A 16019-nucleotide genomic window follows, 5' to 3' on the forward strand; every position below is an offset into this window, starting at 1 on the left:
GTCTGTATACAACAAAAAAGTACAATGAAGCAGAGAGGGCTACAGTAGGACAAACAGGTTTATTTGGTACAGTGGAGTAAATGAAAGGTATGAATTTTACTCCTGTACAAAAACACATTGAAACCGAACACTGTCGATTTAAGGAGAGCTCAAGTTCCTAGTATTGGCCGTCTGTGATGGTGTCTCGAAACATGATCAAGCAGATAAACCCAATCATGTACAGAACAATGTTAACAAACAGGTCAATGTGCATCATGAGCACTTAATTCATTGTTAAATAACCTGAATTCATAAAGGACCCTTTTTTTCTTTGTTAGATCTCAAAGGAGACTGAAATGTCTATAATGTGGTTCCTTATAGAGGTAAATGATGGTTAGGCCTAACAAAGTCACTATTTTTGTCCCAAAAAAAAAAAAACTCAAGGGGCAAGCGAGCCATGGCTTGATACTGGCCAGCTTAACCTGATCATTCTCCAGGGTCTTTCATCAGGCATCAAATGGGAGAAAACATCTTCATAACGGATGGCGAGTGTGCATTCCAAATGGACAAAAGTCAGTTCCACCACCTCCGTTTGAAGCATGGGCTATCTAGAAATACCTTGCACCATTTTACACCCAATTATTAATTTTACATCCACGAGGGGGGAACAAGTGCACATTTCGGTGAGAGAATTGGAATTGGGCTGCTAGGCTCCTGATTGTTGCCTGCTGAATATGACCCAGGTATCCCTTGGCCGGCAGGACTGTTTTCTATGGATAGAACAGGTCCCAGCGTGTGCATTTTGGCACATTGAGGCCACTGTAGTTTTAAAAGGACACTTACGGAATAAATGTTTCTGTGTGAGAGCAGAGACATTGGTGGCACTTTAGGTTGTGTGTTTTTGTTCTGGTATTGCACATGCAGTCTTTTATCCCTGCTGTGTGGGAGGCTTATTTCCTTTGCGGCCATTCACAAGATCATAACACCTTTCTGAATGGACATCTTCCTACTTGTCTTGTGCTAAAATAGTTACGGAAGGTTCAGAAAGGTTTAGACAAGGCCTTCTGACAGTACAACGTTGAAAAACAAGGGAATGCAGAAAAAAAAAGAAAGAAAACATGCACTTCTACTGTATCAACCGTGACCCATTGAAATCCTCGTGACTTTTCTACAGATACACTATTTACAGTAACATTCATCAATGATATTAAATATCAACTTAAATTAAAAGAAACAAACATTAGACTGCTATAAATAGCTACTGTATTTCTCAAGTTGAACAAGACAGTACTAATATGTTGCGTATGGTGATTTGTCTCAGTCCTTCAACAACTGAAATGTCTGCATGGATGTGGTCTTGAAACATAAAAAAGCAGATATACAAACAAAAGAGAATAAAACTAAAGTTTGTCAGAACTTAGAGATGATTAGTAAAAACGGGTTAATTGAAACTGACAATGAGGGATTACCGACTGAGATAGTCGAGAAACTCCTAACAGGTGACTCGATCGGCACTTGTAATGGCTGACAGGAATGGTTGACAGAGAGTCACATGGAAAATAAGGCATGAATCTCTCCCCCTTTCACGATGGCCTAAATATAAACAAATGTAGATAAACAACCTGTGCACTGCAATCTACTCCTAAAAGTGATTGCGCTGACATGCGCTGCGTTTATGGCGAACGTGATCTCTGGGAAATCACCTTTAAAAAAAGTCTAATCACAGTGCATGGGTCTACCTACTTTTGTTTGAATCCCGGTTTCTAACATAAGTCACTCTCTCACACACGCCATCTCTTCTACAGCACAAGGGGACCAAAGACACTGTCACAGTAGACAAGAGAGGGCCACAACAGTCACCTCCGATGAGCATTTTACAGTCAAGGGGAGCGGGCTATGGTTTCCAGATTGTCACCCTCTGCTTCCCTTTCCCCTCTACCTGGGATTCACATCTTGATCTTGGCATAGAGCAGGTCAATCTGCTCTCGGAAGTGACTGCGGAGGTCGGTCCGCTTGGCCTTTAGCGTGGGTGTCAGGAGGCCGTTCTGGACGGAGAACATCTCCGTGTGCAGCGAGATATCTCTCACCTGCACGAGACAGCATGTTATTCATTATTCAGCTTATTATGTGTTTAGCATCCCAGTGAGATGCAAATGTTGTTTCGTTTTTTTCCCCTCCAAGAGTACTCTGGGCTAGAGGCAGCATTATAATCATGCACAATTTGGAACCAACATCACTTGTGAGTGTTAGTGTCTAAATGGTCCCTAAGGAATGTGTGGATCGTTAGGAAGGATTCCTCACCTGCTCAAAAGACTTCAGCCCCCCTTCTTTCCCCAGCCTCAGAATGTCCTCCAGGATGGCATTTTTCATCTCCTGGAAATATAGGCACTTCAGACAAGGCAGTGTAGACAATACATCTTAATGGCTGTACTTAAAAAGTTCACTCAAACTATCTTTCAGTATTTTGTTCATTAGTCTATAATTAATACAATCCCACCCAAAATGTGCATGTCAGAAGTCACATTTTCTATATGGAGCACTTTCAGTACAAACAAAAACTGTGATGTGTTTGAGATGAGATTGGTTCTGTTCCGATATCCACACTAGCATGCACAAAAATGGTAACCGTGTAAGCCTTCATTCTAAGGCTTTACACGCAAATCTTATTTGTCACCTGCGCCAAACACAACAGGTGCAGACCTTACTGTGAAATGCTTACACACAAGCTCTTAACCAACAACAGTTCAATAAATAGAGTTAAGAAAATATTTACTACATAAACTGAATAAAATAAAAACAATAACAAGGCTATATACAGGGGGTACCGGTACCGCGTCAATGTGCGGGGGTACATGTTAGTCAAGGTAATTTGTACATGTCGGCAGGGGTAAAGTGACTATGCATAGATAATAAGAGTAACAGCAGTGTAAAAACAAGAGGGGGGGGGGGCATTTGATTAATTGTTCAGCAGACTTATGGCTTGGGGGTAGAAGCTGTTAAGGAGCCTTTTGGACCTTGACTTGGCGCTTCGGTACTGCTTACTGAAGTCGAGACAACAGTCTATAAAATAATTTTTTGGGGCGTTCCTCTAACACCGTCTAGTATATAGAGTAGGTCCTGGATGGCAGGAAACTTGGCCCCAGTGATGTACTGGTGCATACGCACGCCCCTCTGTAGGGGGTATGGCATCACCATACCACGTAGTGATGCAACCGGTCAGAATGCTCTCAATGGTGCAGCTGTAGAACTTTCAGGATCTGGGGACCCATGCCATATTTTTCCAGTCTCCTGAGGGGGAAAAGGCGTTGTCGTGCCCTCTTCGCGACTGTCTTGTTGTGTTTGGACCATGAGTTACTGTAGAGGCTCTGCAAGATCCAGTGACATTTTGCTGAGGACAACACTTGAAGTGTAAGAGGTATGCTAGTATGGACTGTGGAAATCAGCCACTGAATACACTGTCAGGTAAATCTGCCATACCATTGAAGCTAGCTAACCTTGCTTGCACACATCTCCAAATAAGAACCCTCGATGCCCTTCTTCTTTGCCCATCCTGGTAAGAAGTCTGGATCAGGCACCACAATGCCCACCAGGCATGCCTGTGTCAAACAAGACATTTTAAAATATTTAGCTTTTTAGAATTCCATAAACATTTATACTAATTTACAAATGTATCAACATTTACAAGCAGTGGCTTATATGAAAATCATAAGTGTCACCCAAACAAGTTTCAATTAGATAGTGCACACATCCACAACCAACATTATGCATGTACATACCCAACCAAAAACAAAGTGTTTCAATAGCACAGCAGAAGACTTGGCACACAGGATTTGGTTTGTCACAAACCTGCAAGCTATCGCCATGGACAAAGATCTGGGCCACCGGGTCGCTCCGGATGTAGATGTTCTCGACCTTCTCCGGGGCAATGTACTCTCCTTGAGCCAGCTTGAAGATGTGCTTCTTCCTGTCCACGATCTTCAGAATACCATTCTGAAAGTAGAGTAAACAAACTTAATCAGTACTTAGTTAACTACATCAGATTTCGCCCCATTACTACTTTCCCACTCTTAGTCAGTCATAGATTGAGGCATAATGTCTGCTGATCTCTTTTGCCTGGTACTTATTTCATCATCATCATCATCATCATCATCATCAGCTAAGCAGGGTAGGTCCTGGGTCAACAGCTAAGCAGGGTCGGTCCCGGTCGCTCCCTGGATGGGACAACAGATGCTGCTGGCAGTGGTGTTGGAGGGCTAAGGAGATCCCAATGCCCCAGGGCAGTGAAGGGAACATTGCCCTGCGTAGTGTGCCATCTTTTGGATGGTACAATAAACGGGTGTCCTGACCCTCTGTGGTCATTAAAAATCCCATTGCAATTATCATAAGAGTAGGGGTGTTAGCCCCATTGTCATGACTAAACTCCCAATCTGGCCCCATTTCATCATGGCCATCCCCCTTATTCCAAACTGGCATATTTCACTCCTCACCTCTCCACCCGATGTGTGGTGAGTATTCTTGGGCATTCTGTGGCGGCAGGTAGCCTTGTGGTTAGAGTGTTGGACTAGTAACCGAAAGGTTGCATGATCGAATCCTCGAGCTGCCAAGGTAAAAAAAAAAAATTGGGTCGTTCTGCCCCTGAACAGGCAGTTAACCCACGGTTCCTAGGCCATCATTGAAAATACGAATTTGTTCTTAACTGACTTGCCTAGTTAAATAAAAAGATACAAAAATTCTGGCACAAAAATGGTAACCGTGCAAGCCCCACCGGAGGACAATTTCCCATCCCCGCCTTATAGGCTAGCTCAATGTTTCCCAATCTTGGTCCTGGGGACCCAAAGGGGTACACATTTTGGTTTTTGCCATAGCACTAACAGTTGATTCAACTAATCAAGTCATCATGCCTAAAGATTGGGTCTCCAGGATCAGAATTGGGAAACAGAGCTAGCTGCTTTAAAAAAAAACATTTAAAAAAAAAAAACACTAGCATAGCCTAGTGTAGAGTTGAATGTAGAGTTGACAGTACTTACAGGCAGCCACTTCCCAATGTCTCCGGTGTGGAGCCAGCCATCCTGATCCAAGGCCTCCTTTGTCTTCTCCGGGTCATTCAGGTAGCCCTTGAATACGTTTGGTCCTTTCACACACACCTGCGAAGAAGCAGAATTATATATACACATCAAATACAAACATGGGACCAGGATACACACCCATCTCCTCAATTGTGAAGTATCAAAGCAAGCTGGGAACACCCCCACCCCAGTATTCCAGTCGGTCCCAATACACACGGTAAAGAGATCAATGGAAGGGAGACCAAGGACACAGTCATTGACGCTTTTTTGAATGGGCGCATCTAACAACGTGGATATTAATCAAATCCGTTCTAGCAGGCCCATAATGTGGTTACTAAAATCTGATTTGGCTGTTTTCGCTGCATAATGTTTAGAAGTTGTTCTTTAGGGTTTAGAAAATCCACTACGTGACCAAAAGTATATGGACACATGCTGGTCAAACATCTCATTCCAAAATCATGTGCATTAATATGGAGTTGATCCCCCTTTGCTGCTATAAAAGCTTTCTCTTCTGGGAAGGCTTTCCACTAGATGTTGGAACATTGCTGCGGAGATTGCTTTCATTCAGCCACAAGAGCATTCGTGAGGTCGGGCACTGATGTTGAGCGATTAGGCCTGGTTACAGTCGGCCTTTCAATTCATCCCAAACGTGTTTGATGAGGTTGAGGTCAGGGCTCTGTGCAGGCCAGTTAAGTTCTTCCACACCAATCACGATAAACCATTTGTGTGGACATCGCTTTGTGCACAGGGGCATTGTCATGCTGAAACAGGTAAAGGCCTTCCCCAAACTGTTGATACAAAGTTGGAAGCACAGCATCGTCTAGAATGTCATTGTATGCTGTAGCATTAAGATCTCCCTTCACTGTAACTAAGGGGCTTAGCACAAACCATAAAAAACAGCCCCATTATTCCTCCTCCACCAAATGCATTGGGGCAGGTAGCGTTCTCCTGGCATCCACCAAACCCAGACACATCAGTCTGACTGCTAGATGGTGAATCGTGATTCATCACTCCAGAGAATGAGTTTCCACTGCTCCACAGTCTAATGGCAGTGAGCTTTACACTACTCCAGCCGACACTTGGCATTGAGCACGGTGACCTTAGGTCATGTGTGCGGCTGCTCGGCCATAGGGAAACCCATTTCACAAAGCTCCCGACAAACAGTCTTGTGCCGATGTTGCTTCTGGAGGCATCTTGGAACGCAGTGAGTGTTGCAACCAACAGACAATTTTACGCACTACATGCTTCGGCACTCCCGTTACGTGAGCTTGTGTGGCCTACCACTTCGTGGCTGAGCCGTTGCTGCTCCTAGACGTTTCCATTTCACAATAACAGCACTTAGTTGACTGGGGCAGCTTTAGCAGAGCAGAAGTTTTACGAACTGACTTGTTGGAAAGGTGGCATCCTATGACGGTGCCATGTTGAATGCCATGGAGCCCTTCAGTAAGGCCATTCTACTGCCAATGTTTGGCTGTGGAGATTGCATGGCTGTGTGCTCGATTTTATACACCCATCAGCAACAGGTGACTAAATAGCTGAATCCACTCATTTGAAGGCATGTCCACATACTTTTGTATATATAGTGTCTGTCTGCTAAATGCTAACTCCTGTTCAGATAAGCTGGTAGCATAGCTAGCCATATAGAGAGCGATGGTGGTATATGAAGTCGTTTTTTAAGTGTAATGCAGTTGATTGGTGACAATGACATGAACATGTATTGGAGTTGACAGGCGTTAATGAGGAGATTCTGATCTATCAACAACACGGGGGCCCCATGTGTGGAATTTCCATGGTGTTTACATTGTTTTAAGTTTGTTTGGAGTTTGACAAAACAAACTTAAAACCCTACCACTGGGCTTAGCCCTTATTCTTCAGTGTTTGCAGATCAGTATGGTGGCAGCTTTACCACTGTAGTGCTTATACCTATCCAGACCCTTCAGATGTGCTAACATCGACTAGTTAGGGCCAAGGGGGAGGGACAGGGAGCAATTTGAGACTTCCATTGGTCTTAAACACCTCACCTCTCCTTCCCCATTGGCAGCAAAGTAGTTCATCTCAGTCACATCCACCAGCTTTACATAGTTGCAGGGCAGTGGAGCCCCCACATGACCTGGGCAAAAAGAGATGAGTTGTCACATTCCAGTAACACTTAATTTGGCTGTTCTTTCATAATACCAACATGGTCTCATAAGGTTTCATGAAGGTTCCAGTGAGCCACACAAGACACTGAAGTAAAACTGTTGTTGTTCATTGTAGAATCAGAGTAGAGACATTTGTGTGACTTGTTTGTTGGATTAAACATGTGGTGGTATGCATTGTGCGATGTGGTAGCAATTGAATGCTTCAGTAACGCTTGAATATGTGTATTACCTGCTGTCCAATCCCCAGGCATGGACATGGTGCACCCGGCTGTGCACTCAGTCTGACCATAGCCTTCGTAAAACTGTCAAGTAGAGGCAGCAGATATTTATTTGAAAGCATTGTAATTAAGTAACTTGTGTTTCTCATGCTAGTGTCATCTATCTTTCTGCACCACAGCAGCCTGAGTGCCGAAAGGTTGATTCCCAAGCATGACGTGATTGTTTTGACTGATAGAAAGAACATTATTGCCAATCTTTCTAAGGCGAATCCTGTTGAACAAACAGGAAAGTTCAAAGAGGGACCTGCCTCTCTAGGGTATGAGACGGGCTAGATTCCAATTCTCTACTTGTAAACTCCCCTGAAGGATTTAAAAGGTGTGATGAATATGGAGGAAACTCCTTCCAGCCATGCTTGCACCAATCCAAACAATGCTTTTAAAAAGGCATGAGAATTAGGTTAGAGAATTGGAACGCAACCAGGCTCCGCATCCAAATTCCTGAGAAAGGTTGCATTTGTGCACTCTTCCCCATGTATTTATAAACATTGGATTGGTGGAAGCATGGATTAGAGGGAGTTTATCCTTTCTTGCACCTGTCATTTAATTTGTAAATCCATGAAGGGAAGTCTCACCTGGCAGCCAAGAGCGGCCCGAATGAAGGTCAGGACGGTTGGAGACACTGGGGCCGCTCCTGTGATCATCAGCCTCACACGACCCCCAAGACTGTTCTGGAGAACACAAAGGAGGAAAGACGTTGACATCCATGGTTGTACCTCACACAATAGAACAGCAATCCTCAAATTTGGGTCGCACATGTCTGAGTAATTATATATATTTTTTTTGGGGGGGGTAAAAAAAACAAAAGAGAACAAAATGCCAGTCATGTAGAAATGATAATGAATTTACAATTTTAAATAATTTAATAGAGCTATTAGCAGTGCCATTTTTGGTTGATTTTCTAGTCTCAAACCAGTGAGTTTGTTAACCTTCAACGACAGTGACGACCAGTTTTGAAGCCTACCAGTTATTTTATTGTTGCCTGTATTAAATGTTATTTTGGCATTAATATGTGTCAGCATTACTTCCATGCTCGCAATGAGGCAAGTAACAGTGAAACATGCAGCCGATGTAAGACTTTTAAACAGGTCAACATTCACAAGGCCAGACGGATTACCAGAACGTGTAGTCAGAGCATGCGCTGACCAACTGGCAAGTGCTTTCACTGACATTTTCAACCAGTCCCTGACTGAGTCTGTAATAACATGTTTCAACCAGACCACCATAGTCATTGTGCCAAAGAACACTAAGGTAACCTGCCTAAATGACTACCGACCTGTAGCACTCACATATGTAGCATGAAATGCTTTAAAATGCTGGTCATGGCTCACAGCAACACCATTATCCCAGAAATCATCCTTAGTTTTGACAAGATAAAAATCTGTCGTTCTGCCCCTGAACAAGGCAGTTAACCCACTGTTCCCCAGTAGGCTGTCATTGTAAATAAGAATTTGTTCAGTGTTAAAAAAAAAAAGTTTTTAAAAGTTTAATACATCTACCAAATATTAATTTCCAAAGTTTTCTGCTTCAGTGTCTTTAGATATTTGTCAGATGTTACTATGTAATACTGAAGTATAATTACAAGCATTTCATAAGTGTCAAAGGCTTTTATTGACAATTACATGAAGTCGATGCAAACAGTCAATAGTTGCTGTTTTGACCCTTCTTTTTCAAGACCTCTGCAATCCGCACTGGCATGCTGTCAATTAACTTCTGGGCCACATCCTGACTGATGGCAGCCCATTCTTGCATAATGCTTGGAGTTTGTCAGAATTTGTGAGTTTTTGGTTGTCCACCCGCCTCTTGAGGATTGACCAGTTCAATGGGATTAAGGTCTGGGGAGTTTCCTGGCCATGGACCCAAAATATAGATGTTTTGCTCCCCGAGGCACTTAGTTATCACCTTCGCCTTATGGCAAGGTGCTCCATCATGCTGGAAAAGGCACGGTTCATCACCAAACTGTTCCTGGATGGTTGGGAGAAGTTGCTCTCGGAGGATGTGTTGTTACCATTCTTTATTCATGGCTGTGTTCTTAGGCAAAATTGTGAGTGAGCCTACTCCCTTGGCAGAGAAGCAACCCCACACATGAATGGTCTCAGGATGCTTTACTGTTGGCATCACGCAGGACTGATGGTAGCACTCACCTTGTCTTCTCTGGACAAGCTTTTGTCCGGATGCCCCAAACAATCGGAAAGGGGATTCAGAGAAAATGACTTTACCCCAGTCTTCAGCAGTCCAATCCCTGTACCTTTTGCAGAATATCAATCTTTCCCTGATGTTTTTCCTGGAGAGAAGTGGCTTCTTTGCTGCCCTTCTTGACACCAGGCCATCCTCCAAAAGTCTTCGCCTCACTGTGCGTGCAGATGCACTCACACCTGCCTGCTGCCATTCTTGAGCAAGCTCTGTACTGGCGGTGCCTTGATCCCGCAGCTAAAAATCGACTTTAGGAGACGGTCCTGGTGCTTGCTGGACTTTCTTGGGCGCCCTGAAGCCCTCTTCACAACTATTGAATTGCTCTCCTTGAAGATCCGATAAATGGTTAATTTAGGTGCAATCTTACTGGCAGCAATATCCTTGCCTGTGAAGCCCTTTTTGTGCAAAGCAATGATGACGGCACGTGTTTCCTTGCAGGTAACCATGTTTGACAGAGAAAGAACAATGATTCCAAGCACCACCCTCCTTTTGAAGCTTCCAGTCTGTTATTCAAACTCAATCAGCATGACAGATTGATCTCCAGCCTTGTCCTCGTCAACACTCACACCTGTGTTAACGAGAGAATCACTGACATTATGTCAGCTGGTACTGTTGTGGCAGGGCTGAAATGCAGTGGAAATGTTTTGGGGCGATTCAGTACATTTGCATGGCAAAGAGGGACTTTGCAATTAATCTGATCATTCTTCATAACATTCTGGAGTATATGCAAATTGCCATCATACAAACTGAGGCAGACTGAAAATTAATATTTGTACTGTACACATTACCTCAATTAACCGGTGCCCCCGCACACTGACTCCATACCGGTACCCCCTGTATATAGGGGGTACCGGTATAGCCTCGCTATTGTACTGCTGAGCATTAATTATTTGTTACTTTTATATTAATATCTTATTTTTTTATTTAGGTATTTTTCTTAACTGCATTGATGGTTAAGGGCTTGTAAGTAAGCATTTCACTGTAAAGTCTACCTGTTGTATTCGGCACATGTGACAAATAACATTTCATATCTGCCAGCAAATAACAAAAAAATAAATATATATTTAAATATAATCATTGAGTTAATAAAGGCGCATAGAAACACTCTTTTTTGCTATCTGTGGTGGTGGGGCAGCCAGCAGAAAATACTGAGCGTAGGGGTTGGTAATGTTCTCTAGTTGCCACGTGATTGACTTAGTGTTCTGTCACTCATAGGGACACTACATCACCGCAAAATCTAAGGTAGGTGCTAGAAAATTCAAGCCCCTTGGGTGCTGCCATAGTTATATTACAAGTGCCCATCCAAGAAGGCAAAAGGTCATTAGCCACAGATAAATTTACATCAAATAACATATCTACCGTAACTATGATTGGACTGATCATCATGAAGGAATCAAGTCGACAATCTACTGGCAAATCCTTTTCAATCTTTGTCATATGAAGAGAAATTATCGATAAAGCGAATTGGTGCTCATCGGCCATAAACATTACACAAGTTGAAAATCGCAAATTCAACAATGAGGGGTTTGGAAGGAATCTGCTAAACAGTCACTAGCCTGCTATTCAGGGGAGTTGGTGTGTGGGCCAAGTCTGGGATTAAGAGTCTCTTTTCCAAGCTTCAAAGGATAAACATTCAACATTGGCCATGCTGTCAATCCAGCACGACTTCTGCTGCATTCAAAACAACTGGAAACTTGGACATTTCAGACTTCAGTGAGTTCAAGAGAACCTTACCACTGCTACTACACCCGACTTTGGGACTGCTGTTGCGACAGCTTTGTGTAGGCCCTAACATTGTGGGCACTTTCACCATTATAGTCCAATTAATGTATTGTTTAATGCGGTGTTATGTAGCGGCTTTGCTGCCAAGCATTCAAAAAAATTGTGGGGAGTCTGCCCCACCAAGATTTATATGCTAAAATCGTCACTGATCAAGAATATGGGCAAAAAGTAATTACTAACAATGAAAGTGTTGGGAATGTTGTTCCCATGATATTAAATGTAGACATTTAATGAAAATACAGCATTTAAAAGACAGTAAAAAATATAAAAACGTAACATGTAAAGTGTTGGTCCCATGTTTCATGAGCCGAAAAAAAGAACCCAGAAATGTTCCATATACACATTAAGCTTCTCTCTCAAGTTGTGTGCGCATCCCTGTTAGTGAGCATTTCCCCTTTGCAAAGTTAATCCATCCACCTGACAGGTGTGGCTATCAAGAAGCTCATTAAAATAGCATGATCATTACACAGGTCCACCTTGTGCTGAGAACAATAAAAAGGCCACTAAAATATGCAGTTGAGGGTGCATGCAATTGGCATGCTGACTGCAGAAATGTTCAATTAATGTTACTTCTCTACCATAAGCCGCATCCAACATTGTTTTAGACTATTCGGCAGCATGTCCAACCAGACTCACAACCGCAGACCACATGTAACACCAGCCCAGGACCGCCACAGACTTCTTCACCTGCGGGTTCGTCTGAGTGGGTGTGTCTATAATAAAGCCCTTTTGTAGAGAAAAACGAATTCTGATTGGCTGGGCCTATGCCTTATCTGGCCAAACCATGGCTGTGCCCTTGCCCAGTGATGTAAAATCCATAGATTAGGGCATTTATTTCAATTGACCGATTTCTTTATCTGAGCTGTAACTCAGTAGAATCAATGACATTTTTGCATCTATATTTTTGTTCAGTATAGTTTTACAGATTGCATTTCGAGCAATTTTTTGCAATGCAAATACTGGGTCGCGACAGACAACCTGGTTAAATATGGGTCCAGAGGCAAAACCATTTGAGAACCACTGCAATAGACAACCTTGAGATAAGTATTTTTTGATATTGGGGTCTGTGGGGGTATTCAATCGGGGACGATGTTGGAAACAACATATTATCCTCTGGATTCTACTCAGTGCATTTTCCCCCCAATCAAACTCCTTCGGGATCGGTGTGCCTTCCACGGGAAGGTTGAGCTAACATAGGCTAATTCCATTAGCATGAAGTTGTAAGTAACCAGAAATTCTCAGGACAGACATATCTGGACATAGACATATCTGATCTTGGCAGACAGATTCAATTCTTGTTATCCAACTGCACTGTCCAATTTATAGTAGCTATTTCAGTGAAAGAATATCATACTATTGTTTGAGGAGAGTGCACAATTTTGAACATGAAAAGTTATTAAGAAACCAATTAGGCACATTTGGGCAGTCTTGAAACAATTTAACAGAAATGCAATGGTTCATTGGATAAGGCTAAAACTTGACATACACATAGTGGCCAAAATCTAAATTGCACCTGGGCTGGAATAACATGGCCTTTCAAAGATGACACTCACACATATATTATTTTTTTCTTTGTATTATATTTTACCAGATCTATTGTGTTATATTCTCCTACATTCCCTTCACATTTCCATAAACTTCAAAGTGTTTCCTTTCAAATGGTACCAAAACATGCATATCCTTGCTTCAGGGCCTGAGCTACAGGCAGTTAGATTTGGGTATGTCATCTCAGGCAAATGTTTATTTTTTTTTTTAAAGGGGGCTAATCCTTTTAAGTATTGCATTATAATGCTTCATACAAATTTGCCATGATGAAAAATACTAATGTGTGGCACTTTCTTACCACCAATTATTTTTACCATTAACCCTCATCTTTACAATACCCACAATCCTAAAAAACATTTTTATTTAACATATTTTTACCTTTACCTTGCTCGGGGATTCGATCTAGCAACCTTTTGGCTCATGGCCCAACACTAACCACTAGGCTACCTGCCGTTCCTAACCTTAACCCTCACCCAGAACCCGAAACCAAAATTTGGCTCATATAAGTTGCAACATTAAAGTCAACATTGTCCTTTCTAGCACGACCATCAGGTTCCTATCCATGGGTACCTGGACTTTTTGGAAGATGAGCTTGTCCCACAAGCTGTCCTTCCTGACTATGCCATTCATCATCTCCGCATGCTTCCTCCTGGAGGCGAAAACCAGCAGCCATCTTTTCAGTGGCGTGTTGGCCTGTCCGAAGATCTTTGAAGGAGAGAGGAAAATAAATCGTATTTATTTATCTTGCAAAGTATATTGGTCTTATGCCCAGCTCCCAACCTTGTGCCTTCATCAAGGGCAAAACTGGAGTGGATGGATAGCAACAATCTGGAAAGCAGCAGACCATTGGTTGACAGTTCAGTTTGCTCTTTTATAGCCCAGCCCAGGATTTGAACCAGTGCCTGTCCAGCTACTGGTCCACCTGTCTGACCTCTGGGCTACCTACCACCCCTTCTCCAAAGAAAAGAGAGTATTCAACAATATATCAAACCCCAAAGCAATCTAGGCCACTGAGCTATTTGAAACATTTGTGGTCAAATTCAGTTCAACCCACCTTTGCAATGTTTATGAAGCGTCTTGGTTTTCATACCATTGCCCACACCTACCCATGCTTTAAGTGAGGTTTCAATACACATGTACAACTATTCCAAGACATTTTTGTATTCATCTTATGCATATCCCTTTAAAATAAATCCAGCTACTGGTACTAAATGATACGGTCATATTATTGTTGAAAACATCCTTCAGGGTCTACAGTATATCTGACCTTGTCAAACATGCGGTTGAGCAGGCGGGGGACGACAGGGAAGACTGTTGGCTGCAGGGTCTTCAGATCGTCCATCAGGAGCCGAATGTCCCCCTGGAAGTAGCCAATCCGTGCACCGTGCACCAGGATCACTCCCTGGAGAAGGGTGGAGGTGTGAGAAGGAGGCAGATGAAAAAGGAAGTGTCCGTTAACTGTCAAGTACACGTGTCAAATATGTTCCAATACATTTTAGGTGATCTAGCTTTGAGTTTGCACTTTTGTGGTAGTGGGCAAACTAAATCAAGCTAAGCTCAATTATTTGACATTAAGTGTATTTAAAAAAAGGGGGCAATCTGCAATTGCTATAACCATTTTTGGCCTTTTAAAATAATTATATTTATCCACACACAGAGATACTTGAAGAATGTAACCTATGCCTGATGAGCTTCGTCCAACTGTCATACCCCATCAGAATCCAAAATAAGCTTATTTCACTCTAAAAATGTAAACAAAAACACTATATAGCCACAAAACAAGGTTAAAACTCAAATTCTGATATCATGGATGGTCAATCCTTGCAGTCTCAGTTTTAACAAGAGTAAAATGAAACAAGGGGTTCCTGCTTCTCGTCATTCTATCAGTTTCAGTACGTACCTCCACTACCCTCTCAAACATGTGTGCTAGAGGTAGGTAGGACATGTGAATGTCGTGGAGGTTCAGCATGCAGTGCACCTGTGGAAGACACACCCACCCGCGTCAGGCATTGCATTACCTCAAAAACCCTCTCAAACATGTGGGCCAATGGAAGGAAGGAGATGAGCACATCCTTAGTGCTGGGCTTGAGTATGCTCTGAGTAGACAGAGCGGAAAAAGATATGGAAGGGAAAGGATAGGAGAGGACAGACAGGAAAGTCAGTCAACATGAAGATTGAGGAACAAGAGCGAGAAAAAAAAATAACTGACTGGATTTTAAAGGGCATTTAGCAGGGGGGTAGGTAAGGAAGTGCAAAGAAGGCTTGGTAAATAGCAGCTTTCCACACATTGTGGAATACAACAGTACATATTAACATGACACTAAGCATAATAAGTGCCCATTTTGTTTTACTTGCCCATCTAAGCAGAGGAAAATGTTAAGATAAAAATAGCTGTTTAAGCCAGGTTTGTTATTGCAAATAAGAACTTGTTTTCTATTGTTACCAGGTTGAATAAATTATACTTACTGTTATAAGAAAACACTTAGTTTCACGATACCTATATTTATTTTGATATTCACAATGCTTACACTTCCTTTGATAAGCCATTCAAGGAACAAATTAATCAAAAGGGTGGTTAGTTTACCTCTGTTATCTTGATGAAAGCAGCGCAATTGGCAATAACATTGCCATGTGTAAGCATTCCACCCTTTGGGTTTCCTGGGAGTAAAAGAAAACAAGTGACCATTTATTAAATCTTGAAGGTTAGATGCTTCATGTTTTCAGTACACAATATCACTAATAAAAATAGTCAGTAATTCAAGTGTGTGGGAGAGTCTCCATTCATGGAAACTGATTAGTACAGTTTATCAACTGGATCATTCTTGTCACGAGGGTCCAAGTGTAACACACATCCTCCTGATCATGCATGTGCGCAGTATGTCAGTGAGTGTTTCTTCACACTTGACGATCATACTATTTGTATTACATTATACATGTCAGTGTCCTGGCCTATTTTTCTACTGTGTTGCTTTTGAAATAAGACTGTTCATACTTTTAAAATGTCTACTCTCTCTACTTTGAATCCCTGACTATGAAAA

The 16019-nt window shown here is 42.3% G+C and overlaps 1 protein-coding gene across 2 annotated transcripts in view; it reads right to left on the bottom strand.

Annotated features, from left to right (window-relative positions):
• Positions 1-40: 40 nt before the first annotated feature.
• acsl1a (acyl-CoA synthetase long chain family member 1a) overlaps positions 41-16019 on the bottom strand; it is a 50604-nt gene continuing 34625 nt past the window's right edge. The window contains exons 10-21 of one of the 2 annotated variants that reach the window (XM_024398369.2): positions 15566-15639; positions 14882-14959; positions 14249-14383; positions 13552-13686; positions 8037-8132; positions 7416-7488; positions 7067-7155; positions 5007-5123; positions 3826-3969; positions 3474-3575; positions 2281-2352; positions 41-2066 (exon numbers count right to left, since the gene is read on the bottom strand). In XM_024398369.2, the coding sequence (XP_024254137.1) occupies positions 1926-2066; positions 2281-2352; positions 3474-3575; positions 3826-3969; positions 5007-5123; positions 7067-7155; positions 7416-7488; positions 8037-8132; positions 13552-13686; positions 14249-14383; positions 14882-14959; positions 15566-15639 (1256 nt within the window). In that variant the 3' untranslated portion in view covers positions 41-1925. Of the gene's footprint in view, positions 2067-2280; positions 2353-3473; positions 3576-3825; positions 3970-5006; positions 5124-7066; positions 7156-7415; positions 7489-8036; positions 8133-13551; positions 13687-14248; positions 14384-14881; positions 14960-14999; positions 15078-15565; positions 15640-16019 lie in introns of both variants that reach the window. The other variant, XM_024398370.2, reaches the window with a different exon arrangement.

Source organism: Oncorhynchus tshawytscha, linkage group LG34 (genome assembly GCF_018296145.1).
Source record: "Oncorhynchus tshawytscha isolate Ot180627B linkage group LG34, Otsh_v2.0, whole genome shotgun sequence".
Taxonomy (NCBI): domain Eukaryota; kingdom Metazoa; phylum Chordata; class Actinopteri; order Salmoniformes; family Salmonidae; genus Oncorhynchus; species Oncorhynchus tshawytscha.